The 26,545-nt window shown below is 41.3% G+C and overlaps 3 protein-coding genes across 3 annotated transcripts in view; 2 read left to right on the top strand and 1 right to left on the bottom strand.

Moving 5' to 3' along the window:
- Positions 1-11,460, top strand: part of LOC128261064 (protein sprint) — a 66,126-nt gene extending 54,666 nt beyond the window's left edge. The window contains 5 exon segments of the mRNA XM_052994503.1: positions 1-843; positions 1,434-1,691; positions 8,997-9,080; positions 9,083-9,822; positions 10,766-11,460. Coding sequence (XP_052850463.1) covers positions 1-843; positions 1,434-1,691; positions 8,997-9,080; positions 9,083-9,822; positions 10,766-11,095 — 2,255 coding nt within the window. The 3' untranslated portion in view covers positions 11,096-11,460.
- Positions 11,461-16,259: 4,799 nt separating this feature from the next.
- Positions 16,260-21,181, top strand: LOC128261088 (leucine-rich repeat-containing protein 58). The gene is made up of 3 exons (XM_052994541.1): positions 16,260-17,129; positions 19,511-19,727; positions 20,303-21,181. The coding sequence occupies exons 1-3, from the start codon at positions 16,606-16,608 to the stop codon at positions 20,678-20,680; spliced, it is 1,119 nt and encodes a 372-aa protein (XP_052850501.1). The 5' UTR covers positions 16,260-16,605; the 3' UTR covers positions 20,681-21,181.
- Positions 21,182-22,422: 1,241 nt separating this feature from the next.
- Positions 22,423-26,145, bottom strand: LOC128261075 (serine/threonine-protein phosphatase 4 regulatory subunit 2). Its single transcript, XM_052994521.1, is given in 5 exon segments — positions 22,423-23,719; positions 23,722-24,429; positions 24,498-24,686; positions 25,213-25,456; positions 26,010-26,145. Coding segments are annotated over 4 exon segments (1,974 nt in total). The 5' UTR covers positions 25,430-25,456; positions 26,010-26,145; the 3' UTR covers positions 22,423-22,859.
- Positions 26,146-26,545: the final 400 nt, after the last annotated feature.

Here is a 26,545-nt window from a genome sequence, read left to right as displayed (position 1 = left end):
GGGGCGATACCACGCCCACGGCCGAGGGACAGAGCCACGGAGCCAGCAGTCGCAGCAAGCAGGGCAGCCCCTTCTATGCGGAACCGGCGGATGCACTGCGTCAGGCGGGCCTGACCAGCGCAGCCACCGCCATTCTGAGGCGCCCGCCTCGCAGCCAAGCGCTGCACGCCAGCCAAAGACACTCGGAACCACTGAAACCGGGCTCCGGAATATCGGGCAATGGGGCAATGTTGCAGCCCAGCGAGCTGGAGAAATTGGCCGGCAGCCTGGACGAGCTGAAGCCCAAGCCGAAGGCTAGTCAGCTCCAGCTGCAGCTGCAGCTGCAACAGCAGACACAACAGCAGACACAACAGCCCACCAAGCGGCCGCACAAACGGACCGACCAATGGCCACTGGACAGCAGCTGGGAGTTTATGGCCAAGCAGGAGACAGGAAGCCATGCTGGCGGGGATTACGATGCGGCGGTCATCGACTGGCAGGAGAAGGAGAACTCGCTGGGCAGGGAGGGCAGTCGAAAGCGCACGCTGACCATCCACCAGATCATCGCCAAGCGACTGCCCGACCTCAATTTGCCGGAACTGGTGCGCTGCTCACCGCCGCTGCAGCCGCATGTCCTGGGGCAGGATAAGGTCGGACTCGGAATCGGACTCGGAACCGGACTCGGATTTGGAGTGGGAGTCGGGTGCAGCGATGGCAGCCAGAACGGTTGCAGACTATCCTCCTACGACAACGTCTTCTGCCAGAACTCATTCGCAGGCATTGATTCGGCCCAGTCCGACGATGGAACCATCTTCTCGGAGCCCTGGGATTCGTCCCAGTGGGACACCTTTATGCCCCACGATGGTAAGGAATGAAAAGTTTGCGAAAGATTTGGTGCAGCTCTATGGGCATAAAATTATGTTATATAGTAGTAGTGATTTATCTCAGCATATCTGTATATTTGTCATGACATAACAACATTTCTGGTTAAAATTAATTAATTAAGATATCTTCGATACCGTTATATCTCAGATACCATTCTCTAGATTCACTTTTAAATTGACAACATATTTTAAGTAATTCGTTTGCCTTATTATTATTATGTGTACAAATAAATATTTTTCGTGCTTGCAGAACCACGTAAGATACTAAGCACCATTGTGCATCAAATGTTGTAATATATATTTTGTTTCTTAAAAAAAAAACAAAAAAAATAGTAAATTAATTAATAATGTATTTATTATACGTTTCGTAGCCTTTAATTACAACCTACTCAAGTTGCCACATAAATGTTTAAAAAGATTTTTACAAAAGAAAATAAATAAAATAAAATAAAAAATAGGCATACAGATATGATAAGATAATGCTCTACTAAAATAGGACAGGCCTTTTACAAAGTCCCATTTTGTAGTTCTGTGTTTTAAACAATATTAAAATGGATTTCCTTTTTTAAGATGCCACCATCAACTCGGACACCATCCATCTGTCCAAGTGCCGACCCGCTCTCTCCGAGGACGACACGATCATCGAGGAACTACAAAGCACCAAAGACGGCAGCAATGCCAGCTGCAACCAGGACACACTCAAGGCCAACCGGAACGGTGCTGGACACCACAAGCCCAACAATGCGGGCCACAATGGCAAGGCCAACAGTCGAACCAAAGTGGCCACAATTCTGCGAAACCCCAGCATGCGGGATCGTGAAGTCTTATGTAAGTGCATAGCTTTTATTGCAATTCGGATTACATTAATAGATGGCTGCTTTTTGTGTTTTTTTTTTTTTAAGTACTTCTTTTCTTATCCATTTACATTTTAAAATGGCTGGCTGGCTAGGTACTGTTCAAAAAACATTTCCAAACAATTGTCAAATAAACATGAATAGACTAGGATTATCTTTGAGAGCCTCAAAAACCATGGTTTATCATATATTTATTTTAACTACCATAGTTTCACATATTGTAGCTCAAGTTCCACGAAATGTTAACAACATGCCAAATTTTAATATTTCGAAAATCAATACTAGAATTACTAAAAGGATGTTCATGTCAATAATTAACACAAAAGGATATATTTGTTATCAATGTTAACTAAAATTGTTATTTGAATACAATTACTAAAAGGAAATCCATAACATAAAATAGATTGGATTATCGTTGAAAGAAATGAATTTATCTTAATATCAACAAAAATCCTATTTTGAAGCTCAAGTGAAGTTCCCAGAAATGTTTATGTCTTCTTTTGATATTTAGAAAATAGGATATATCTGACAATAATTGGTTAAATTGTTTAAAAATTAATGCAGCAAATTTATAATACTTGAACATCCCAAGAAAATCATTAGAAATAAGAAAATAGATAAGAGTATCTCTATATCTCTTATAAGAGTGGTATGCTGGTTGGTTGTAAATAACTATGGTCAGCAGCCTTCTTTGAAATCGATAGATTTTCACTATCAAATCGATCTGATTTTGTAGAGCGAAGCATGCTGATAATGTCATTGAAACCGGGTCAAATGGGCTGCAATGTACGCCAGCACCTGACAGCACTTCGCCTTCGGTTGTCGTCTCGTGTGCTTGGGAAGTGGAGTAATGCTGATGGCGATCATCACGCTCCATTGCAATCTGTTATTATGGTTGCATCATAATCGCTCATCCGCCCCATGGTCGCCATGGCATACGAGTTTCGAGTAGTTATCAGTTATTGGCTATCATCGGCACACCGTCATCGATTGACGGCTCGATTGAGTTGCAGTTTTCAAGCCGAAGCATGCATGTTATGAACTAAAGTTCCGTTCGATTTGTTTTGGTCAAGAAACCATAATCAATGAATCCGATTATTTAGAAACCTTACAGGCAAAAGGGGTCACCAATATTACTCATAGGCAGCTACTTTTTATTGTAAACAGTAAACAAAACACGCACGAACCGCAAAAATACTGCAGCGATAAAGAGCTAGAATTAGCTTAGAAGCTTCTGTTGTCTGCTTATTTTGTAATAAGTATATTTACTAAAAAGGAAGTCGAGAACATATATTACAAAATAAATTCTAAACAAAAAAAAAAACGAAACAATTTTGTTTAAGCTAATTTAAATGAAAAATAAAATATTCCTCCATATTAATGAAAACACATGCCATAATAATATTTAAGTTATAAACATTATAAATTTGAGATCTTATAAAAATCATATTTACAAAGAAATCAAATTTCGTTACTCAATTTCAGAGAATCTTAAGCTTTTTAAGCAGCTTTGGAAATAACAGTTCATTAAGACTTTAATATTTACATAATTACTAGGAATTCCTTGATTTTAATATACTTTTCGGGAAAAAGTTATTAGTATTTATTATAAGTATTACTATCTTCTAACAAAACGCTTATTTTTGGTCCCAGTTTTGAAGTTTATAAGTATTGTTTACACATAATAGCTCAAGCTTGTTCCCTTTTAATTGTATAAAATGTTATTATAAAATAACTTAGGTCTGTCGTCTGCGTTGGTTTAAACCGGATTGCAGCGACTTGGACAGTAAAGTCGCAACGCCAATCTGAAAAATAAAACGCGACTGCACTTTTTGCCGTCGTCCGAAGACTACAAAGCCTTGCCGAAACTTATCTGCTGCGCAACGTTGCCTTCTTCCAGTCGAACCCAATTCCGATCTCGACCGATCCCGCCCTGCAACTCACAACCCACAACCCACTCCGTTATCCGCTGCCCTCAGATTTCTGCGTCGCAGTTGGCAGCTAAATACTTACAATTTAGATAGATATATGTTCGCAAGGCAGCAGAAAGCAAGAGTGATACACTGAAAAAAAAATAAGAACAAATACTCGATTTACGAAGACTTTCTGTAGAAGACAACCTTGCAAAAATATTATACAAATTTATGACACACTTATGGGCATTTGTTGTAGCTTAAATTCCCACACCCAATTCTTTGAATTGGACTTAATTCATTTATTAAAATTTGAATATTTTTATATTTTTTCAAAGATTTGTAGATTAACTCTTTAAGCTGGAAAAACAGATTTCTGAGGAGAATACTTCAGTAAATTAAAAACAAATTATCTTAATTTATATATTGGATTCATTAAAAAAATATTTAAGTTAAAAAGTGTTATATTCGAAAAGAGTTCTCATTTCTGATAGTTGAAGCAAGAAATGAGAATGATATATTGATATATTTTAATATATTTTTCGAGAAGTAGAAAACTTATTTATAATTATAATTACATTATGGGAATTCATTCAAACTCGAATTTATTCAATAGTCGGATTTAAATAATGAAAAATATAAGAAAATTTCATTTTAAAAAGTGATATTTTTTAAATAGAAAGATGTTTTTGTTTTTTAAGTTCATACATTAGTTGAAGTAAATATTGTAGAGTTTTCCGCAATTTTAACAGAAATGTATTAATCAACAACTTTATTCAACATTTTTTGATTGATATAAATATCACTCATAAAATATCTTAAAGCGATAAAATAAGTTTATATTGTTATTAAATGCTTGATATTTGTTTTGTTGAGGATTTGACAAATTTAAAACCCAAATTAAAAACAACAAAGATTCGACAATTTGTTCATAGGGTTTTTTTAAATGGCAAATGAGAAGAATTAGCTATCAAACTTTCGCTTGGAATTATGATACCCTCTTTCAGTGAGGGTATGAAACGGATCATACATTTCCGAGTTGATTGAGGGTGGGGAGGGGGTGTTCGTTACAGAGACAGACTTTGGAATGTAAACCGACGTAGCGACGGCGGCAGCGTTTTTATCAGCGAGCGCAAATTTCACCGCGCGGAGCCAGAGACTCTGAATGGGATGCGTAATTAGTAGATGAGTAAACACGAGTGTGCGTGGTGTGCGTTGTGTGTGTTTGCAGATTGAAATGCAGTTTGGCCAAGGAGTGGGAGTCTCGACCTAGACGGTCTATTTTTGGGTCAGTGTAAGCAAAGAAGTCAGGCCAGACAACAAAGGCCATTTGAGCTGGTGTGATGGTGATCTGATGAAAGCCAAATAAATTCGCTGCTCTGCTCTGCTCTGCTTTGCTATTTTAAAAACGCACTCGATTCGTTTTTAAAACGCCATGATGATGATCACTTTGGTCCAGCCCAATTCACACGTGCCCGTTTTTCAGTCGGCGGCTTGGCAACTGCATTGTTGTTTGCCTGCGGGCATCGTAAATGTTAATGGGGGGTGGCTGGTACTGGTACTCATCATCATCATCATCATTACCATTATCATCATCTGCTCGGAGGATTGATAAGCCAAATCTCTGGTTGGAATATCTGTATCTGTATCTGTATGCAGGTAGTCGCGGGTTCAGTGCACCCTGCACCCCAAGGCTCAATTTTCATCTCTAAAGTCTAAACTTTGGACGAGGAAGATCCCAGTTGGCAGATCGCAGATCGCAAAACCCTCAACCCTAACCTGGAAACCTCCATTTACCGCCCGGAGGTTTTTCCGAATTGCGCATCAAGTCGCAAGTCGCCAGTCGCCAGTCGCAGGCTAATGCTAATGCTGATGCAATCCGGGCGTGCCATTGCATGAGAACCCGGACGGAGTGCGGCTCCAGTTTCGAGCTAGCCAGCGTGTCTATTGATAAGACTGCCCAGAGATAGAGGATAGAAGATAGAGGATAGATGATAGAGGATTGGAAAAGAAGAGCGATTCAAACTAGCTTTCCGCCAAGGACATGTTAAGGTTCTACATTGAAATATTGCTGATAATAATCAATAATTTCATAGAACCAAATTGAAATATTTGATGATGATGTTTTGATAACAACTTAGAAATCCAAACACACTCTAAGCTATAGAAATTTGCCTTATTTTTTATGATGACGATGATGTTTAAACCCACTCTAAACTATAAAAATTAAGCATTAGAAATTAACTAAGAAATTAGCCCTATTTTTTATGACGATGATGTTTTCTTAACAACTTTGAACTTTAATGAAGTCAAAGATTCCGTAAAACCATCATTATATATTTGATAGTAACGATTTAGAACTATAAACCCACTTTAAACCATAGAAATCTGACCAAAAAGTCAAATATTTTTGATGATAATATATTAATATTAGTTTTGGCTAAAAACAACTCTAAACTTTGTACTTGATGATGGATGATGTTTTGACAACACTTTAGAATTTTAAATCTTTCTAATCGAATCCAATATTCCGTAAAACCCTATCTATATTTTTGATAATGATAATATGTTGATAACATTTTTTTGTTTAACTCTCTAAACTCTAAACTATAGAACTTTGTGTGATAAAAGCTGTTCTGCGCAACAGATAACATAAGTCTGATAACAATTTCGTACTTCAAACAACTATGGAACTGTGGAATCACAAATATTTCAAGTCTCTATTCAGATTTCAAGCTGAAATATATCGAAACCTCAGGGTTCACAGCCCCGATAATCTGCATATGAGTAATATCAATATGCTGCGGCTTCTAAAAATGGTTTTCTGGGGACATACGAATATCTGGGATTTTGTGTTGTATGCGAGATTGCAATGGGGTTTTCGACTTGCAGGCCACACAAAGAACCCCCCCCATATGAATCACAGCTTGAAATGGCGATAAGTTGCGCGTTATTCGCAATTGTACAGGTAGTGATTCGTTATTCGTTTTGTTACCTGCTGAATGATTGGATTGGACTACCTATAGAGTGCCCTAAAAATCAATCCAAGTCTGCGGTTCACTCATTGGCTTGCGCAACTGTACCTGCGCGAGTGTCCGGAATTTCCCGTGAAATCAACGAGGATTAGGTATAGGAATATCTACCTGGTTGCATCCTAAGATGGCCTGTTTTAAGCATAAGCCGTTCAACGGGAAAGGGAAAATGAAAAGGTCACGCGAATGAGGCCGCCACTTGGCGAGTTGACACATTTAGCGGCGCCGTTGTTGCTATCTTTTGTTTTGCGGACTGCGACGTCGACGGCGATGAGAGTGCCGCCCGCCGTCTTATAAACTAATGCGTATGAAGTTCAGAATTAGTTTTGCATTGGCCGCGTTTAGAGCAGCAGCACAGTCTGCGAGAGCAGAGAGTACAAATCTGAACCGATCTGATCCATAGGGTGAAATCCTACCCCCCTCCCCCCACAGCCATCGCATATCAATCCGCAGCCGCAGCGTGTGCCGATGAGAAACCTGCGTTTCCGCCAATTCGTTTTAGCTGGCAAGAATCGCTACCGGATATACCATGAGCTGGTTCAAAAGATCGTCGCGTGCACCGTCCGTGAGCCGCCCGCAATTGGATTCCGTAAACTCGGAGCCGGATCGCCGGGTTGGCCAGGACATGTCCAAGCTGTCACTCAGCTGGCTGGACGAGCGATGCATTGAACGGCAGGAGCCGGAGGAGTTCTTCCACGATCCCGACCATGTGCGCCATTACAAGGAGGAGGCGCAATTCCTCAGCATCATGGCCGAATGGGAGATCATCGAGCATCCGCCGCAGAGCAATTACTTTTCCGCCGACTTTGAGGAGGAGCTGCTGCACCAGCGGACACAGCTGCCCGAGGATATCACACCAACCAAGGAGCCCAGGGAGGAAATCCAAGGGAAGGCGACCAAAGCCAAATTGACAACGAGACCGAAACGCAAACGCAAGTTCCTAGAGCTACTTTTCGTGGACAACATACAGAATGGGATTGCTCTGCCTTCTGGCAAGGGAGACGAGGACCACCAGCAGGCGGAACCGCCCTCCTCGCCCACGGCCGTGCTGTGCAAAAAGTCCAGAAAGTCGAGCAGCTCCAACACACCACCATCACCATCCATCGCCACCTGTCCACAGCAGGTGCTCAAAGACTGCCGCATCAATCGCAAGCAACTGATGACTGAGGCTCTGGCCGGCTCCATAATGGGCGCCATTGGCAAGTGTCCCGCCGGGGAGGATGCCGTGGATCCAAGCGCGACTACCGCCGGCAACAATACTGCCAGCAACAGCAACAGTGCCACCGCCACCGATCAGTGCCATCCTGGTGAGCTGAACACCTGTGACCACTACGACATCAAACAGTTCTTTCACCTGGACGAACAGGGCAACATCCTGCTGAGCATGGCGCACATTGTGGAGTGCCAGGCGCTGGGCCTGTGCCTCCAGTCCCAAAGTCGTCGTCTCTATCGACGCTATCGACGTGGCTGTGAGTGTGCCGACGAGCACTTTTGCCGCAATCGTGGCTGCTGTTCGGTCCTGCGGCGTCTGTTGCGACTACTGTGTGAATTAATACTTGGTAAGGAGTACTTCGGGATACAGTTTTTGTGAGTTTTGAACTCTTTTAAAGGCCATTCTTGATTTGCCATAGCCCTAGTTAACTACAAATTTAAATTCCATCAAGAAAGCTCAGCTGTTTAACCCATCTCAAGCCTTAAAATAGGTATTTAAAGAGTTTTGGACTCTTTTTAAGGCGAGTCTCTAACTTGACATTGGTGTTTATAGCCTTATTCAAGTACAAATTTAAATTCCAGCAAGGAATTTTAGCTATCTAGTCCATCATAAGCTTTAAATATAAGCTTCGAAGAATTTTGATTTGGATTTGATATTGGTTTTTATTGCCATATTATTGATCTAACTAGTTAAATTCTAGTTAGGAATCTAATTTGTCTAGCAAACAGACTGCTCAACTTTGTTCTATCTAATCCATTTTAGACACACACACTCCATTCTGAACTCATTTAATCTAGATCTAGATTAAGTGGGGGGTTGAGCTTTGAAAATATATAACCAAGATTTTGGGCTCTTTTAAAAGCTTTCCTGAATTGTCGCTGCTTTTTGGTTGCCACATTGAAGTACACAGTTAAATACATCCTGTATATGTTGGACAGTCAGCCATTTAGAAAGAGAAATAATTTTGTATTTTAACTCATTTAAAGATCAACTAAATTGAACTAACCAGCCAAACTTATAGATCTAAACTATCCCTAGAACCCTATTGAAAATACTTCGCCATACTCATTCATTTAAATATGTAACTAATAAAGTAACGCATTCATTCCGCTTACCTTCAGGTCACCCCCGCAACAAGATGAGCCTACAGAGCAGTGGTCCCGGCGATTCCCTGCGAGCCTACACCCTCCAGCTGGCCCAGGACCCAGCTCCACGTTTGCCCGCAACATCGAGAACTTCATTTGCTGCACGAAGGAGTCACGTGAGGCGGCGCCGCAGGTGGTGATGCGCAACATGCGCCAGTTCATGAGCGGCATGAAGAACTATCTGGTGAAGCACGGCGAGGGCAAGTTCCATGCCGAACTGGAGACGGCTAGGGCGCGACTGAAGTCCGACGAGTTCCTCAATCTGGACGCCATGCTGGAGACGGTGATGCACCAGCTGGTGGTGCTGCCGCTGCGGGAGCATCTCTACGGCATATTCGTGGATCACTATCAGCGCAGCGAGGACATCCAGCTGTTGGCGCAGAATGTGCGCTATGCCTGCGAACGTGAGGCGGCCGACTTCGGGATCAGGGCCACGGTCACGCCGCCATCGCAGGCCGCCCTGCGGCTGATTGCCAACCTGCTGTGGCGCCTCCAGGAGGCCGAACTGCCACTGGACAAGCTTGAGCTCTTCCTGTGCGTCATCTCCACGGTGTTCGATGCCACCGGTTGTCCGCGTGGCCAGCAGCTGGGCGCCGACGACTTTCTGCCCGTCCTCGTCTATGTGGTGGCCAAGTGCGGCTTCGTGGGCGCCGAAATCGAGGCGGAATTCATGTGGGGCCTGCTGCAGCCGACGCTCTTGAATGGCGAGCCGGGCTACTACCTGACCGCCCTCTGTAGCGCCGTCCAGGTGCTCAAGACCTTCATGGCGTCCGAGGGCGAGAGCGGCACCGGATCGTTGGACGTAAGTAGCAGCCACAAATGAGCTGGGTTTTCACTTCACTGGAACGACTTGATCGCACACTTAATTTGCATAGATTAACTTTTAAAACGTACTTAAGCAACTAGGATAGAGCAAACATTTAAAAACCACTTGACGCTTAAAACGAGACTTATAACAAGAAATCACTTTATAATACTTCATTTAAATTTGTCATATTTAAGCAGAATGTTCTTAGATTATTTATTTAGATTGTGACATTTTTATGTCAACTTTAACCTCTAGGACTTCAAATAAGATCGAAAGTTATATTTTAAATGAATAGCCCTATTTTAGAAACTAAAAGCAAAAAAAAATTTCAATTTGTATAATTTTTTTCATTAAAAATTGTATTTTAGAAACCAAACAAAAATAAAACATCAAGCTTTTTTTTACAAAAACAGATTCTTTGAGTCAATATTTTCGATTTGAAAATGCTTAACAAAAAATGCAACATATTTGCATATAAAAATGATTATTAACTATTTTTGGTAATTACATAAACATTTTTAAGCGCATTAAATGAGTCGTATGGTTGTAATGTTTTTTTTTTAGAGTTTTCGCATTTGTCACTTATTTTTGAATTTCATTACGCATTATAAGTTTTATACTGAAATTCAGCTAAATATTTAGGGAAATAAAATAACTAAGGATAAAAAAAAGAAATATGGAAATATTGTACAGCGAAATCCATCTTAAGCTTGATAAAAATAAAAGAATTAAATATATATACTATAATATTCTATATATAATAGAAAAAACAAAAAAAAATAAAGATAGATCTATGTAAAGAAAGTAAGATATATAATATATATAGGCAATTTTTTGATGGGGTTATCATAGGAACAAGAAATAGTGCAATCCAGCTCAAGGTCTAGACCCCCTAATGTGCATCAGTTACTTACCATTCTTGTGCTTTCTCTTCCAGTGGCGCTCCAGCTGCCTGCCCGCCTGCTCCAGCGTGCTGCGCGTGATCATCCCCGACGAGTGCAACGGATCGCTGCAGACGAGGACGCTGCCGGTGCGACCGCACACCACCACGCGCGAGGTGTGCCGCATCATAGCACACAAGGCGCGCATCACGAACCCGCAGGACTACGCCCTCTTCAAGCTGGTCGACGGCGAGGAGACGCTGCTGACGGACGCCGAGTGTCCGCAGGATGCCCGACTGGCGGCCAAGGGGAAGCACTGCATGCTGGCCTACAAGCGGATCGATGCCAAGATCGCCTGGCCCACTGCCCAGCTGGCAGGACACTGATTCATTGATTCACTGGTTCACTGATCCAATGATCCAATGATCCACTGATCAAATGATCCACTGATCCAATGATCCACTGATCAAATGATCCAATGATCCACTGATCAAATGATCCAATGATTCCCTAGGGACATATATACATACTGCCCCAACACAACCCGCCCCTCTCTTGCTCACTAACCAAGCATATTTGATTAATAATTTATTATTATTACATTAAAATATACTTAGTAGCCTGTAAGTAAAGCTAATTAATGCTAATTAGAAAGCATCTAATGTGTACTAAACATCAGTATTGAGTTAAGTGTGTTTTTTTTTTTCCAAACATTTTTTTTTTTGCTAATAAATATACTATGCGAATAATACATATACACACATATACGATATATAAGCCACTAAGTAGAGATGCAAATTCTGCACAAAATGAAGGAGAAGCAAGGAGTCATCTAAACGAATCTACAATCTAAACATATATGCAAGCATGAACATACCATATAGCAATGGTATGGTATGGTATGGTATGGATCGTGTGCGCCACCCTAGAGACCAAAAGCACAGTTCAACAATCACAGCAACAATCAAGCAAGCAATCAAGCAAACGATCATTGCATACCATCAAACTACACAAAAGGCATTTAGGTGTGAATGGGTTTCGTGTTCTTTTAAGAAGCTATACCATATTATATTAAAATATAAACCACTACATTTTAATATTTATGTTCAACTAAACACTGCTATCAGCCCTCGAAATATACATAAATACATATTTTGTTGTATACTTTGTAAAATATGTGACACGTAATCCAAATAGCAAGCAAATAAATAACCAAAATAAAAAAAAAAGGTATTTTAATTACATTCTTTGCAAATAAATTGAAATATTAAGGTAAGTAAGTCAAATATTAGTCAAGTAAAAACAAATATTCACACTGTTTTTATGTGTGTGTAAATGTTGTGTTCTGGAAGTCAGTTTAGTAGCTTGAATATAAGCTTTCCGTCGATACCTTAAAATAGACCTCGTTATTCTGATGGCACTCTTCATTGCAATATACTTATAGGCTGACAATTTATGTTCGAGTTTAATTAAAGCAGCAAAACAAAATATGTAATGCCCTCTCCCGAATGCCTCTGATCTTAATAATTCTGCCTTTTTTTTTTTGTTTTCTTTTTTGAGGGATTAGAAAGGTGGGGGCTATCGCCCGGGATCATGCCAAAGAGACTTTCCGAAGTAAAAATCGAGAGACATCTGGGGACTTAATTGGCCCCACCACCGACTATTCGAATTGAATCGAAACAGAGACGATGCGACAGACAGCGATAATGGACGGTGATAGATGTGCAAATGCGATTGTCGCCTGGCTCTCAAAATAAGTATTACACATATGCGGATTTATGCGAATTGTCGCCAAGAATCGCGTTCCTGCTTTGGTCTCTCCGAGCGAAAATAACCGAATCAAATGTCGCTAGTTAATCGGGCGTATAGTAGAACTATCTACGCTGCTGCTGCCCGCTTTGTTTTGATGGCAATTCAAATTCGGTGCGATAAGGACCACACATTCGCACGGATGACGCCAGACGGACAAATGGACAAATGGACAAATCGACATACGGACAATCTAACACACGGACAAAATAACGGACAGACACGGGCTGAACTTTAAATTTCGCAACGTGTGCAAAAAACGCACCGAAAACGCCAAACAAGTCTGCACAGGAAAAAAACAAACAATGATATCAATGCCCAATTTTCATCGAAATATTTTAAAATCTATTATATTCAGTACAAAGCAAAAAAAAAAAAAAAACAATAAAAACAATTCATTAAAGCAATAATAATATGAAAGTCATTTTGACTTTACAAAAATCAATTTGATTCAGAAAAAAAAATGGAAAGTACATTTTTTACTTCCAAGATTTCTTTAAATAAAGTTCACATAGAATAAAATGAATCGAAGTTTTATTTACATGATAATGGCATCAAATTTTGATTTTTTTTTGTTTAGGGATTTGAGACATTTACAGGCAACGATAATCAACAGACTTTTACCTATGCTTATTAAAGCCTATTGTTATTGTAATTGACAAATCATTTTAACTAACTAGCTAACAACAGAACTTGTAACATTTCTAAATTTGTGTTACTATTTAAATGTTAAATTGTGATCATTGCAATGATCAAATATTCTGTTTGTCAGTAATTAAATCCTCGCCACCTTCTTGTTAAACCTATATATATATATTTATATATTTTCGGTGAACTGTGCTGGGAACTTCTCCTTTGTTTTGCTATCGTGAAATAGTTGTAAATTGATACAGATTAGGGTTTGAGCAATCCATACATTTTTGGTTTAATTATAAATAGATAGCTGGCCAGCGATCGCCATCGCTGCTGGCCAGTCGCGATCGCAGAGGCTATAGATTTTTGATATTTTGATATTTTTTGAGTGTGCTCTTATCAGCGCGACACAGCGACAGTAGCAGCAACGGCAACAAAAAGGTCCAATGACGCGATAATAAACAATTATTGCCACGACGCATGGACCCAGCTCCAAAAGCCCCATCCCCCGAGGCGAAGAAGAAGATCAAGGAGCCAAACATCGCTACACCGAAAGAAAAGTGCTTGGCTTTTGCCCATTTGCAAATGGTCTTCGAAATGCAAAGGTATCAGTCCAACAACTCGCTAAATTTAAGTTCTCCAATTATTGCTATCAAACAAAGAACTTGCACAATATACATAATATCAATAATAAAATATCAATATTCATATACATAGACAAAATATTATTTAACTTAAAATCTTTCAAAATATCTTTAAAATATACATAATATAAATAATATTGTTCATGTACATAGACAAAATATTATTTAACTTAAAAATCTTTAAAAATAGAACCACAATTTAAGTATCGAAAGAACCGTTTACCTGAACAATTAAACTATAATTCTCAAGCTTACACGATACAATATGGTACGCGAATTCTTAAGCTAAAGTAAAATGACCAGGAGTAAAGCAACGCCCAAATTCCACAGTTTGCGACTTTTTTCATATATATATAAAATAATATACTTAATACTTCTCATACTTCTATAAAATAATGTACTTAATATTGTTAATATAAATAGATAAGGTATTGTTTTTTGCTGTGTAGCAACAAATAACCACAGAGGGCGTAGAAGGGGCGGTGAGATGTTTTGATTAGACGCTCCTAAGTACAGAAAGTCAGGCGGGCAATAAAAACAAAAGATTGACGAGAGTAAATATATTGATTATTGCACGGATGAAGTGGGCTGTTCGATAACTTTCGCACAAGTCCCCTAACTAACGAGCCTAAAACCAATTGGCGATTGGTGGACTGGATGTGTATTGGTGGAAAAGTGGGTTAAGGGGCGACAACCGACGACGGTGTGTCATAAAATATATTCAAGTCCCGGCGCTCGTGTGGATCGATCAATCGATTCGATCGCTGGACGGCGCAAACCTTGTGGCAGTTGAAAAGTTTCTCGACCTTTTTTTTCTGGGTCTATAAGAATATTGGCAAGCAATCTAAGATAAAATATTATTAAATTATATTTTATTTTAAAACAAACAATTTCAAGGCTATATTTTGTAAAGTTAGTTTACATTGTTATATAATATTTTTGTATTATTTAAAACTTTTCAATGCTTTTAATGATTTTATTAACTAGCTAATTTAAATATAGTATAATGAAAAAGACATTACTTTAATTAACCCAACTTCACATGAAACAGTAATAATAAAACTGAAATATTATATATTTGGACAAGCTTTATAGTCAACTCAATTAAATTTTTTAGTTATTCAAGTAGTTTTTGAATTTTAAAGGCATATCCACTTGCACACAATCTTTGTAAGAAATCCCATAAAATATAAGAAAATCCCAAACTTTCCTATCAGTTGAGTCATAATCGTTTTCTAAATTCTATTTAATAAACAGATTAATACTTTTACAACCGATCTGAGTTCCCCGGAATTTCTTTTATTACCAGATAGGAAAACCTCTCAGCAAGGGCCCCACTTGTCTCAATATTTATATTGTTATATTAAAATTGTAGAACGTTGTCCGAAGTGGGAACCATAAACAATTCAAATAAAATAATTAATGTCAAATAAATGATAATGACGAAAGTACACGGTTTCCTGAAGCAAAACGAAATCCGGGTGGTCTAGCTTTTCCCTCTGCCGATAGCGTTTGGACCACCCACGCAAAACCGAGTACCTTTGGCCGAGTACTACCCCTAGTACCAGTACCGCCACCAGATTGCCAGCAAAAACCAGGCTCGTGCGAATAATCGCATTACGCATACGCCTTGTGCGCAAAGAGCGAGCCGGTGCACACTGGTTTAGATTGCCTTTTCTTTGGATAAAACACAGGTATACCCAGAGATTATCTCAACATTATATCAAATCGATAACTTTAAACTATTCTTATTAAAAGAGAATTGGTGGAGAAAGAAAAGTCTATAATAAAACAAATTGATTCTGTAAAACGACAAGTTCCACGACTAACGACTTTATATATCAACATATTTGAAAAACATATGTTTATAGATTATTTATATTTAATTTTCAATGGTCTTTTTGTCAGTTAAAATATAAATTTTTATAAATTTAAAATATAAATACTTAAGTTGTAACAAATTACCATATGTAAGTTTACACGGATAATTAATTAATAACAGATATATATTATAATATAAATAAATTTATAATTTATAATTCGTTCCACGATCCAATAGCATTAATGAAAAATAATCTTTCGTATGCCTGATTTATTCTAAAACGGTAAGACGCAGTTTTAAAAAGAAAATACTTTATTTTCTCGGCATTAAAATTTAAAACAAATTTATGGAAGGGGAATTTTTAATAATGATATTATATTTTTTGCTTTGGAAAGCTTGTTGCCCTAAAATGAAGTAAACGCAAAGCGTTAACACGTTAAAGGCCACAAAATATTACTCATGCGCCATGATGGTAACGCGGGCGGAAATGTGGGTCAATCGGCATGGCATGTTGTATACCAAAGTATTTGACTGAGTTTATGACCAGAGAAACTTATATTTTGGCCCACTGTGCGGGGAGAGCGAGAGCAAGAGAAACCTAGCCTAGTTGGCGCAATCTGAGGCCCAGCCGAAGATCCAATCGTATGGCGCTGATACAGTCGAATAGTCATATAGTCGGTATGGCGATCTGAAAAGCAGACGTCGCAATTCGCTTGGCATTCGCACTGGGCAAGCTGAACGGTGCGAGCGTCAAGTCGCGACGGTTCCAATTTAATTCCGCCGACATCTACCGACATCTACATCTGGTTTACTCTGTTGTTGTTCGCGTTGTTCGTTGCCTTATTTTTTTTGTGTGTGAAAGAGCTCTCGATCGATCCGATCCAATAAGATCCGATCCGATCCGATCCGATCGATCCGATCCGATCAGCAGTGGTAAACAAAGCGATCGCGCCATCTGAAAAGCCAGGAGATAGAACAGCCATCGGAGATGGAGGTGTACACGTCGGACAGCTCGGACACGGATTCGCGGGAGCAGAAGACCCTGGACTTTGGGCGCATGAGCCTGGACCTGGTCACGCTGGAGGATCACCTGGCCTCGCCGCAGAAGGCCCTGCTCAAGTCCAGCGGCGACATCGAGGCCATGCTGCTCAACCACAATCGCCTGGTGGGCCTGCCCCGCCTCCTGCTGCAGTTCGCCAACCTAAAGGTGCTCGATCTTAGCTCCAATGCCATTACCACACTGCCGGATGCCGTCTGCCAGCTGCCACTGGTCACTCTGATCGCCAAGAACAACCTGCTGACCAACGCATCGCTGCCAAAGTCGCTGCTCACCAAGCAGGCTCACCATGTCACCAATGGCTCGTCCACGTCCACCCTCAAAGAGCTCAACCTGAGCGGCAACCAGCTGACCCACTTCCCCGAACAGGTCACCGATCTGCGCCACCTCAAGTACCTCTATTTGGGGGGCAACAAGATCTCCGGCATCTCGAAGGACATCTGGAAGATGCAGAGGTACGTGCTCTCGCCTCCCGCCTGTTTGCTCAAGTGTTTTGTGTTGTTACAAAACCAAGGCATTTTATTGTTGAAATCCAACGATTTAAATCGGGTATCTTTCTTTTTTATACCCGTTTGTCTATGCTGCTCAGAGTTTTCTACACCCCGAAAACAAACGCAAAATTAAGGAATATTTAACCAAAAGATAAGCCTAGTTCATATGGTTTAGGAAAAATTATTTCAAAAATGAGACTGAGTTCATGTTTGCTCATAATTGATCATTTCTAAGATCATGATTGCTTAACAATTGTTAAACATGTTTAATATTTTATTCAAAAACAAAACCGTAAACCAAAAAGAAACATTACATTATTGTCACCAATTTCTCGCAAAAGAAAAAGTACTTGTAACTTAGAGTCCGTGAAGGTCAAACATAAAACTTAGACTGAATAATGGACAAAACACAATAAAGGGCGATAACTCAAAACAAAATTAATTGTATAGATAACGAGAAATGAGCGAATTATAAGATTTATGAGAGCTAATTGATAAAGGCGAAGGGATTCGGACTTTCTTTTTAATTGAATTCCTTTTTAACAGAATTTGTTTTTTTTTACTTACTCACTTTGTCATTTTTTACTTAATATTCAACATTTTTTTTTTTAATATTGCAAAGTATATTCTTGGATATTGCATAATTTAGCAAATAGAAAAATGCAGCAATAGCAATAATATATATATGGTTTATGAGAGGAAAGAGGGTCTACTTGTTCGGTAAAAACATTATACTTTTTGACAGTGTTTTTTAATATATTCTTTATTATTCAGTACGAGTAATGTGTAGGGTGTAGGGTATTTCCCGATGGGATTTAGTACTGCCAAATCGGCAAGGATGCGGAATTCGCCTTTTTCTGCGAGTGTACTCCCCGCTCTCCTCTTGCGGCCTGACATTGGCCACTCGATGGCAAGGGGCGACGACTGGCGATCGCTGTTGCCATGTACAAAAGTCCATGCACAGACGAGATCGTAATATATAGAGCTATATAGCCGGGGAGCTGATAACGCCGGTCGGCCACTTGTTTGGCGGTTGGATGGTTGGACAGTTGGACGGTTGGACGAGGCTCGAGGGCTGGGAATTGGAATTGGAATGGGAATGGGTGGTGCTGGCGTCGTAAAAGCCAAATCTATCGAAAACACGTACTCGAATCGAGCCAACCGATTTGGTCGGCCCATAAAGATACGGTCGTGTATCAATTTAATAATAAACAAAGGGCAAAAAAAAATGGCACAAATACAAAACAAAAAAAAAAAAAAAAATTGCACAAAAATTCCAAACATCAGTTGAAAGCAAATTAAACAATAAAGAACTCTGTGGTCAAGTGCCTGGACAATCAGATACCCTGCAAAAAATGTATTACTCCCACATACTTTATTTTTTGTACATACATACCAAAACTTTGATTTTAATTCAAAAGGCCTTTAAGAATTTATCTAGCTTTTAGAGTTTCTGAGTTAGTATTATAAGAAACTATTGTTACATTTAGCAATTAGTCCAAGAACTCTGAGCGTATCGAAAATAAACATTTAAATAGGCATTAGTTATCAGAGGGGCTGGAATTTGCAACGTCTACGGGGGGAATTGATTGTTGTGCACTTAAAACCCCAAGAATTCGAAGAGGACCCGGACCCTAAGCTTATAGGGTCATAAGCCATGACATAAGTAGTGATTCACTAGAAAAAAATGTATATATACCTATAGTAAGAGCGAATTAAATCAAACAAATATGACACTTGCTTCTATAGTTTCATACTCAAATTTAATTTAAAATTTTTCTATTCAAATTTTCTTCGATATCACTAAGAGAAATATTTTGGGGGAAGCATAAATTAAACAATACATTTAAAATAAAAAGTTGCTATTTTGTTATTAAATAATTACGTAAGCCAGTTTTAATAAACAAGAAATATTTTTATTTAACAGCCTTTTTGGCTACGCCCAAGCCCAAAGTCAATAGATTTTGATCTATCCAAACAAGTTGAACTTTGGGCTTGAATATGTTTGTAATGGGTTATCAAAACCTCTTATCAAGTTAATTTAAATATTTTCTCTACGTATTCTCTCAATTTCTTTTTGAGGTGGCCACTTGGCTATTTTATAAATATTAAATGAGTCATTTTTGTTTGAGATAACAGCTTATTACAACGCTAATTAAAAAGGATTCAATCTTTAACGATTATTATTAAAATGAACGGGTCCCTAAAAGTAACAAAAAACCTTCACCTCTTGAATGCAATTAGGCATTATATTTTCTGTGCAATTATGATTGCCGAGTCAAAACAAGCGGTTGAGTATTCCGATGGCTAACTTCTTGAACTTTAATCTTGCAATCTTCTTGCAGTCTGCACGTTCTGTCCCTCGGTGGCAATCTGATCAGCGAAGTGCCCGAGGCGGTGGGCTCCCTCAACCAGCTGCAGGCTCTGGTCCTCTGCGACAACCTGATCGAGATCCTGCCGACGAGCATCGCCCGACTGAAGAACCTCAAGTCGCTGCTGCTCCACAAAAACCGCCTGCGTCATCTTCCCAAGGACATTGTGGCACTGAAGAACCTGACGGAGGTAAGACCCATGCCCCAAAAACTATGTCAAAGTGCCATTAAAGCTATATAGAACTAGAGAGGAGAATCAAATTAAGATATAGGACCTAAATCTAAATCTGCCTAAGAAATGTTACCCTGTTTTTCATATTTTATCCAATTTTATAATGGTGCTTATTTTTGTAAATTATTAAAGCCAATTCTAAATCTGTTCATCGCAAATTAAATTCTACATTTTTTTTTTTGCAAGATTTTAAAATTTTTAATCATTTAGGGACGATTTTTAATGTCTTGTTAATTTACTTTCAATATTGTCCCAAACATAAAACTCTTAACTAGAGGCAATGTTCCGTTTATTGTTTGTAGGTCAGCAAAACGAAAATGACAAAGAAAATTTCAGTTAATCTTTAGTTTAAGGTTTGGAAGATTGAATTTCATAACGAATCGTGTGACAAGAGATCATGACATTGAGAATGCGTGTTACAGAAAATGTATTTAACTTTTAGTTCGAACTTTAACATGACATTGAGAAATCGAGCTGAAGCTAAGCTCCTGGGTTATTTCACTTACTGATCCAGTGATCTGCCTCATTCACAGCTGAGTCTGCGCGACAATCCGCTGGTGGTGCGCTTCGTGCAGGACATGGCCCTGAAGCCGCCCACCCTGCTGGAGCTGGCCGGCCGGATAGTGAAGGCCAGCGGACAGCGACCCGGACCCTATGACATCCCCAGGACACTGGCCGAGTATCTGAACAGCGCCAACTGCTGCGTGAATCCCAACTGCCGGGGCGTCTTCTTCGACAACCGGGTGGAGCACATCAAGTTCGTCGACTTCTGCGGCAAGTACCGGGTGCCGTTGCTGCAGTACCTCTGCTCCTCCAAGTGCATCGAACCGGAGCAGCCGGCACGCGGCTCGTCCGTTCCGGCGGCGAGTGCCAGCAGCGGCTTCATGATGCGCAAGGTGCTGCTCGGCTAGCCGCATTCCAGACCGGCCCGACCCGATCCGATCCTGGCCAGATCAGAACATCCGGGAGCGCGACCGAACCGGTATCAAATTTGGACCGGAAACAGACACGATATCGATAACGATACCGATATACATATCGATATCGGATTCGGGAAAGGAAGCGAAAACGGAATGGGGATTGGGAGCGGAACGGAACGGAACGGAAAAGGAAACGGCGTCGGAGTTGGAGTCAGAAACGGAAATGGCGAAAGCGAAAGCGGAAGTGAACGTGGCGGATCCACGCGTTCCGAGGAGCCGAGGAGTCCGGCAGCCACGGGAATGCTCGCCGGGATTCCGGGATTATCTCCATTGACTTCACACGTTATCAAATCCATTTTTGATCTAGTTTGCTAAGTGATTACGACCTGTTTGTTTGCTCGCTCGCTTTGCGTGCCATTTTCTCTGTTTCTGTTTGTTTGTTTGCTTGTTTGCTTGTTGTTATCCACACTTACACAATCTATACCAAAGAAACGCGGCTGGCTTTCACTGGGCAAAAGGATTCGAGTGGCTTGCGGAGCAAATGGCGATATGAAAGATTGCAGTAGTTCAGTGCAAAAACTACATATTTGTATGTATATATACATTACGGCGGTTCAAATTTGTCAAAAAAAAGAGATTTTTTAAAAAGAAAGAAAGAAAGCGATCTGCGCATTAGCCTTAAAATTTTTTTTACATATCTTGCCTCTGAATAAAAATCTTAGCTTTATATTTAAACAACAATTTGTTCTTCATATGTTGACTATTATTTAAACGAGATAAAAAATTTGATTTATTACAAAATTCGAACTTTGAGATCATTGCCCAACACCTCAAACATAAAATAAAATTGGTTAATTTTGTAAAAAGTGCTAAGATATTTTTTTTTTTGAACCACCCTAGTGTACATGTGTAGTTTACCCACCTTATCAAGCCCCATAAATTGAGTTAGTAACAGAAACTTAAGCTACAGTGAATAGATATTCCTGGTTATATTAGCATATAATTTTGTTTTTTTCTATACTTAGCAAAAGTCACATTCTTTTAGGGTTAGTTGCGGAAAACATTCCCTACATTCCCATTATTTTTGTTGATTCTAAACTAGAGAAATACGACTTACTCAATCGCAAAGTAATGCACACTTGTTGTTTAGTTTGTCATAAACAATACACAAATCCCAAAAACTGTACATTACTGTGATCCCAAAATATTCCTTACATTAAATAATCATTGTTAAAAACAATGTAATTCTTATTTAACCCAATAGTTCCTATTGCATATACAAACTTATAATATCACCTGAATTAAATACAATACACTGCTGATTGCTTCCATCAGATATCAAATAGATTTTTCCGAGAAAAACCTTAAAAAATGAATGCTGCTTTATAGAATCAGAGATGCTTAAATTATTAAAAAAACTTAAACTTAAACGAAAACCCCACGGACATATCCACATTTTCCCCTTAAACCTACAGATATCATGCATACATACGTACCATTGCGATGTGTGATCTTATTAAAGTTTCGTTTTTTCTGAAATGAAAACATTACTTTTGAAATGGTGAATTATTGCTTACGTTTGCTATGCCAGTTTCAAGCTCGTAAAACTTTATGAAACATTCCGCAATTGGATGGGTCTGCGTAAGAACAATACTATCCAATCATCCCATTAAGGTTGAATTACAAATTGTTAGCAACTTCGCCTTCACCTCGCAAGGATAAAACGCTCAGCGTAAGTGTATGGATAGTGTTTATTGTGTGTTTAATCGCTCACATCTGGCCGAAGTTCGCGCCATGGACAGCGTCCACTATCGGGGTTGTTAAAAAAAAAAAAATCGGAGAACAGCGGCGGGGGCAGAGATACTTGGACTTCTCACTCGGCAGGGAGTTGTCAATAAAATATAAATATATAAAACAAAACTAGAGAGGGCGGCCAACGGAAGGGTCACAGATGACGGAGGATCACGGAACATTCAACAGATTCTAGTGCTTGAGCTTGTCCGGCCTGCGACTTACGGCCACAAAATGGAGGCAGCTGCCACGCCGCCTGCTTTACGGGGGCAGGTTTACATCTGCATTACGTGCGGAATGGGGGGCGCTTGTCTTACAATTCTAGTTATATGGAGTAGTAGTTGAATGTAGTTGTATTCGGCGCTTGGGTGAGCCCAGTTTACTGGTCCATCACCTCCTGGCTGGTGTCGTCGACCTCCATGGCGGCCGGTTCGTCCTTGGCGGCGGCGGCCTCATCGGTGGCCATTTCGGCGGCGGATCCGCTTTCGGCCATGACCACCTCCTCGACGGCGGCGGATGGCGAGGCGCGTGCCTCCTCCTCGGCCGGGGTGTCCTCCATGGGCTGGTCGTTGAGGGCCAAAGTCGGCGGAGTGACGGCGGCCAAGGGCGAAGCCTGCGAGTCATCGGCAGCTGCCTCGGCGGGCGGCGTCTCGGCAGCCGAATCGGCGGCTCCCAATGGAGATTGTGGTGTGGTGGCGGCGGCCAGGTCTTCGACGGCGGGGCTGGATGCTTCGCCATCCTGCGACTCCTCGACTGGCTCCTTGACTGGCTGCTTGACTGCCTCAGCAGCAGCGGCAGCCTCGGCAGCGACAGTCTCGTCCTCCTTCTTCTTGTTCTTTTCGGCCTCTCCTGTCGGCTCGTCGGCCGGCTCCTTCTCCTCCGGCAGCGACTTCTTGGCCGGCTCAGATTCAGTCTTTTCGGGTTGGCTCTCCTTGGTCTCGGCGGCCTCTGGCTTGGCCTCAGACTTGGTCTTCGGTTTCGATTCGGCGGGAGCTGCCTTCTCCTCAGTGGGCTTCTCTGCTGGTGCAGGCTCATCAGTCTCGGCAGCTTCCTTCTCTGCCTGCTTCTCCGCTGCAACTGGAGCAGATTTTTCCTCCTCCTCTTTCTCCTCCTGCTTCTCTTTCTCCTTCTCCTTTTCTGCCTCGGCTTTGGCAGGCTCCTCTTCCTTTTCGACCTCGGCGGGTGGTGGTGTGGCTTTATCGCTAGCCGGTTTCTCGTCGGTCTGCTGTTCCGCCTTTTGTCCGGCTTTTCGGCCTTCTCGGCCTCCTGGTTCTTTGCGATCTCTTCCTGCGGCTCGGCCGCCTCCTTTTTGTCACCCGCCTTATTCTCCTCCTCCTGATCTTTCTCCTTGGGAGCTACTTCTTTCACGGCTTCGAGGGATTTACTTTGCAGCGGATCCTCGACCTCTTCATCGGCCGATGCTGGGGAACTCTCCTCCTGGCCGCTTGACTTCTTGCTGCCGTTAACAGCCTGCTTGGTGGTTGTCTTGGCCTCTGGGTCAGCCTCATCCACCTCCTCGTCGGGCTCCTCGATCTCGGCAGCCTCTTTTGGGGAATCAGTCTCATCGTTATCACTCTTCTCCTCCTTCTCCTTCTCCTTTTTGGCCTTGGCGGCCACATCCGCATTCGCATCCGCATCCGCATCCGGCTCGGCGGGCACCTCATCGGCCGCCTCCGAGCGCTCGTCGCCCTCGATCTCCAGCTTGGCCTTCTTGGCCTTGGGCAGCACATTGTCGTCCGAACGCGGGCAGCTGGCCTTCTGGGCACCGCCGGCCGAGCCAGAACTGGGGGCAGAGCCCTCCTCAGCGTTGCCATTGTTGAACAGGGCCTCGTTCTCCATCTCGATGTCGATGTTGACCTCCAGGGAGAGGTCGCCGTTGACCACGGAGTCCAGGGAGTCGCCGTTCTCGCTCTCGGTTCGCTTGCGTCCCGGATCTATGGTGCTGACCACTGTAAAGGGATGATCTGACTGGGTGATCCCATTCTATATACACTTCTGGGTCACATTTAGGCCTTACCCAGAATGTTCTTCTCCAAGGCACGCATGAACTTGTCGATGCGCGAGTACTGCTTGCGGGGATCGATCAGCAGCTCGCACAAACGCTGCACGGTGAAGGGAGCTGCGTTGAAGAGGTCCAGGCGCTCGAGCAGCGATGACTTCATGGTCTCGTAGTTGAAAGGGTCCACATTTGGATAGTTGGGAATCTCTACAAGGGTGGTGGTTAAGTGGTTATGCAATGGCTTAAAGGGTTTAAGACTGATTTGTAATGTCAAGTTAAGGTTCTAGTTCGTTAACCCAAAATCTATTCTCAATTCTTTTTTAATTAAAGAAGAATTTCATATTCGCTAACAAATTCAGAGTCCAAGCTGGAAAAATGCAAATTATGAACACTTTGTATTCAGAAGAAAGCCTTGTTTAAGAATGTTTTTAATCGAAGAAAAACTACCAACGTTATTTTAAGAAAATCCATTTAACCGAAACTTTGTGATTCGCTTAAAAAAAAAGAAAAGCAACTCAAGTAGGGTTGCCAATCGAAGAAGAGCTACTAACGTTAAAGTGTGATTTACATACATTTAACCAAAACTCGTTAAAGCGCTAACAAATTTAGACTAATTAAAAGTGGAGCAATGCATCCTGTTAAACTAGAGTTGCCACCCGAAGGAAAACTACTAACGAATCGACGAAAAATGAGCACCGTCATCTTTTCGTACATTTAGAACCTGGAAACTCACCCTCGAGACGCGGCGAATCCTCGTTGAAGTGCTTGATCACGTTGAGCAGCTTCTCGCGGAACAGATACTTCAGGCTGGACCATTTAAAGATGGTATCGCCGGTTTTGGCCACATACTGCAAATAGTCCTCCAGTTCCTTCGGTATCTCCTTTTGCTTCAGGCGCGTGAAGCGCTCCAGAATCTGCAGGATCTCGTCGCTGTTCTCCATGGTGACCATTTAGGCGATCGCTGAGCGGGGGAAACACTGCGGAAAAGCGGTGGAAATGAGAGATCAAAAACCGGCCGGCAAAGTGTCAAAAAAAAAAAAAAAAATATTTCCTCCTCGAGGTAGACACACAAAAAACGAGAGAAAACGGGAGAGAATCGAGAAAATTTCGCCAACTGTGTGCAATTGTGTGCAGGTATGCGCATGAAGCATCTTGCATCTGCCAGCTCTCTCCCTCTTTCCTTCTCGCTCTTTTGGTGGAGGATTCGCCAGGAAAACTAGTTATGCTGCATGCATGCACACACACACACACACACACTCGCTCAAATTTGCAAATTCGCAAAGCCGGTGGATGTGTGTGCGTCTGTGTGTGTGTGTTAGCGGCTGCAACTCTAGTTGCCAGGCCAATGTTGTTGTAGTTGTTGTAGCTGTCTGCGCCAGACGGCCAAAAAAAAAAGGAGAAAAAAAAATTTATGCGACGCCTCTTGCGAATTTCTATGGCGAACCGGCCCGTCTTAATATTTGCAATTCGCGACTGCGTTTTATTCGACCAACCCACGGAAGAGCTGATTACGTTACACTTTCCACTCACCTGCACTAGCTGCGCTACTGCTTTCTATCACAACTTCGCCTTTTAACAGCACTTAAGTCAAGAATTCCAGGTGAGTTTTGTATCACTTCGTTTGGATTTTTTAGCAAGAGTGACCTAGGGATCAGAGGCGGCAAAACCTCGATAACAACATCGATTGGTCGGGTGGTAGGGAACTTCGATGGTTGTGAACTTCGGTGGTTGAGAACTTCGGTGGCTGACAACTCGGTGGTGGAGAACTTCGGTAGTTAACAGCTCAGTTCCTGACAGAAATGTTAAAAATCATGAATTTTTCTAACAGATATGTTAAAGCAACGTTTTCCTAACAGCCGCTCAATTGAATTTTAGCGAAAAAAGTTGATTTGTTTGTTTAATTATATATTTACTTAAATCCGCAGACTTGGCCAAAATGCATATCCATGACTGCACCTAAATTTACAAATTTGTCAAAAATTAGAAATCAATATTTTCTAAATCCCAGAAAAGATTTCTAGTTTCAAAAAATTCGATTCTAATAAAAAGGAAACTATGCTTAAATC

The sequence above is a fragment of the Drosophila gunungcola genome (genome assembly GCF_025200985.1).
Source record: "Drosophila gunungcola strain Sukarami chromosome X unlocalized genomic scaffold, Dgunungcola_SK_2 000050F, whole genome shotgun sequence".
In the NCBI taxonomy this organism is placed as follows: Eukaryota; Metazoa; Arthropoda; class Insecta; order Diptera; family Drosophilidae; genus Drosophila; species Drosophila gunungcola.
The sequence above is the reverse complement of the archived record's forward strand: the minus strand, read 5'-3'. Positions and strand labels throughout refer to the sequence as shown.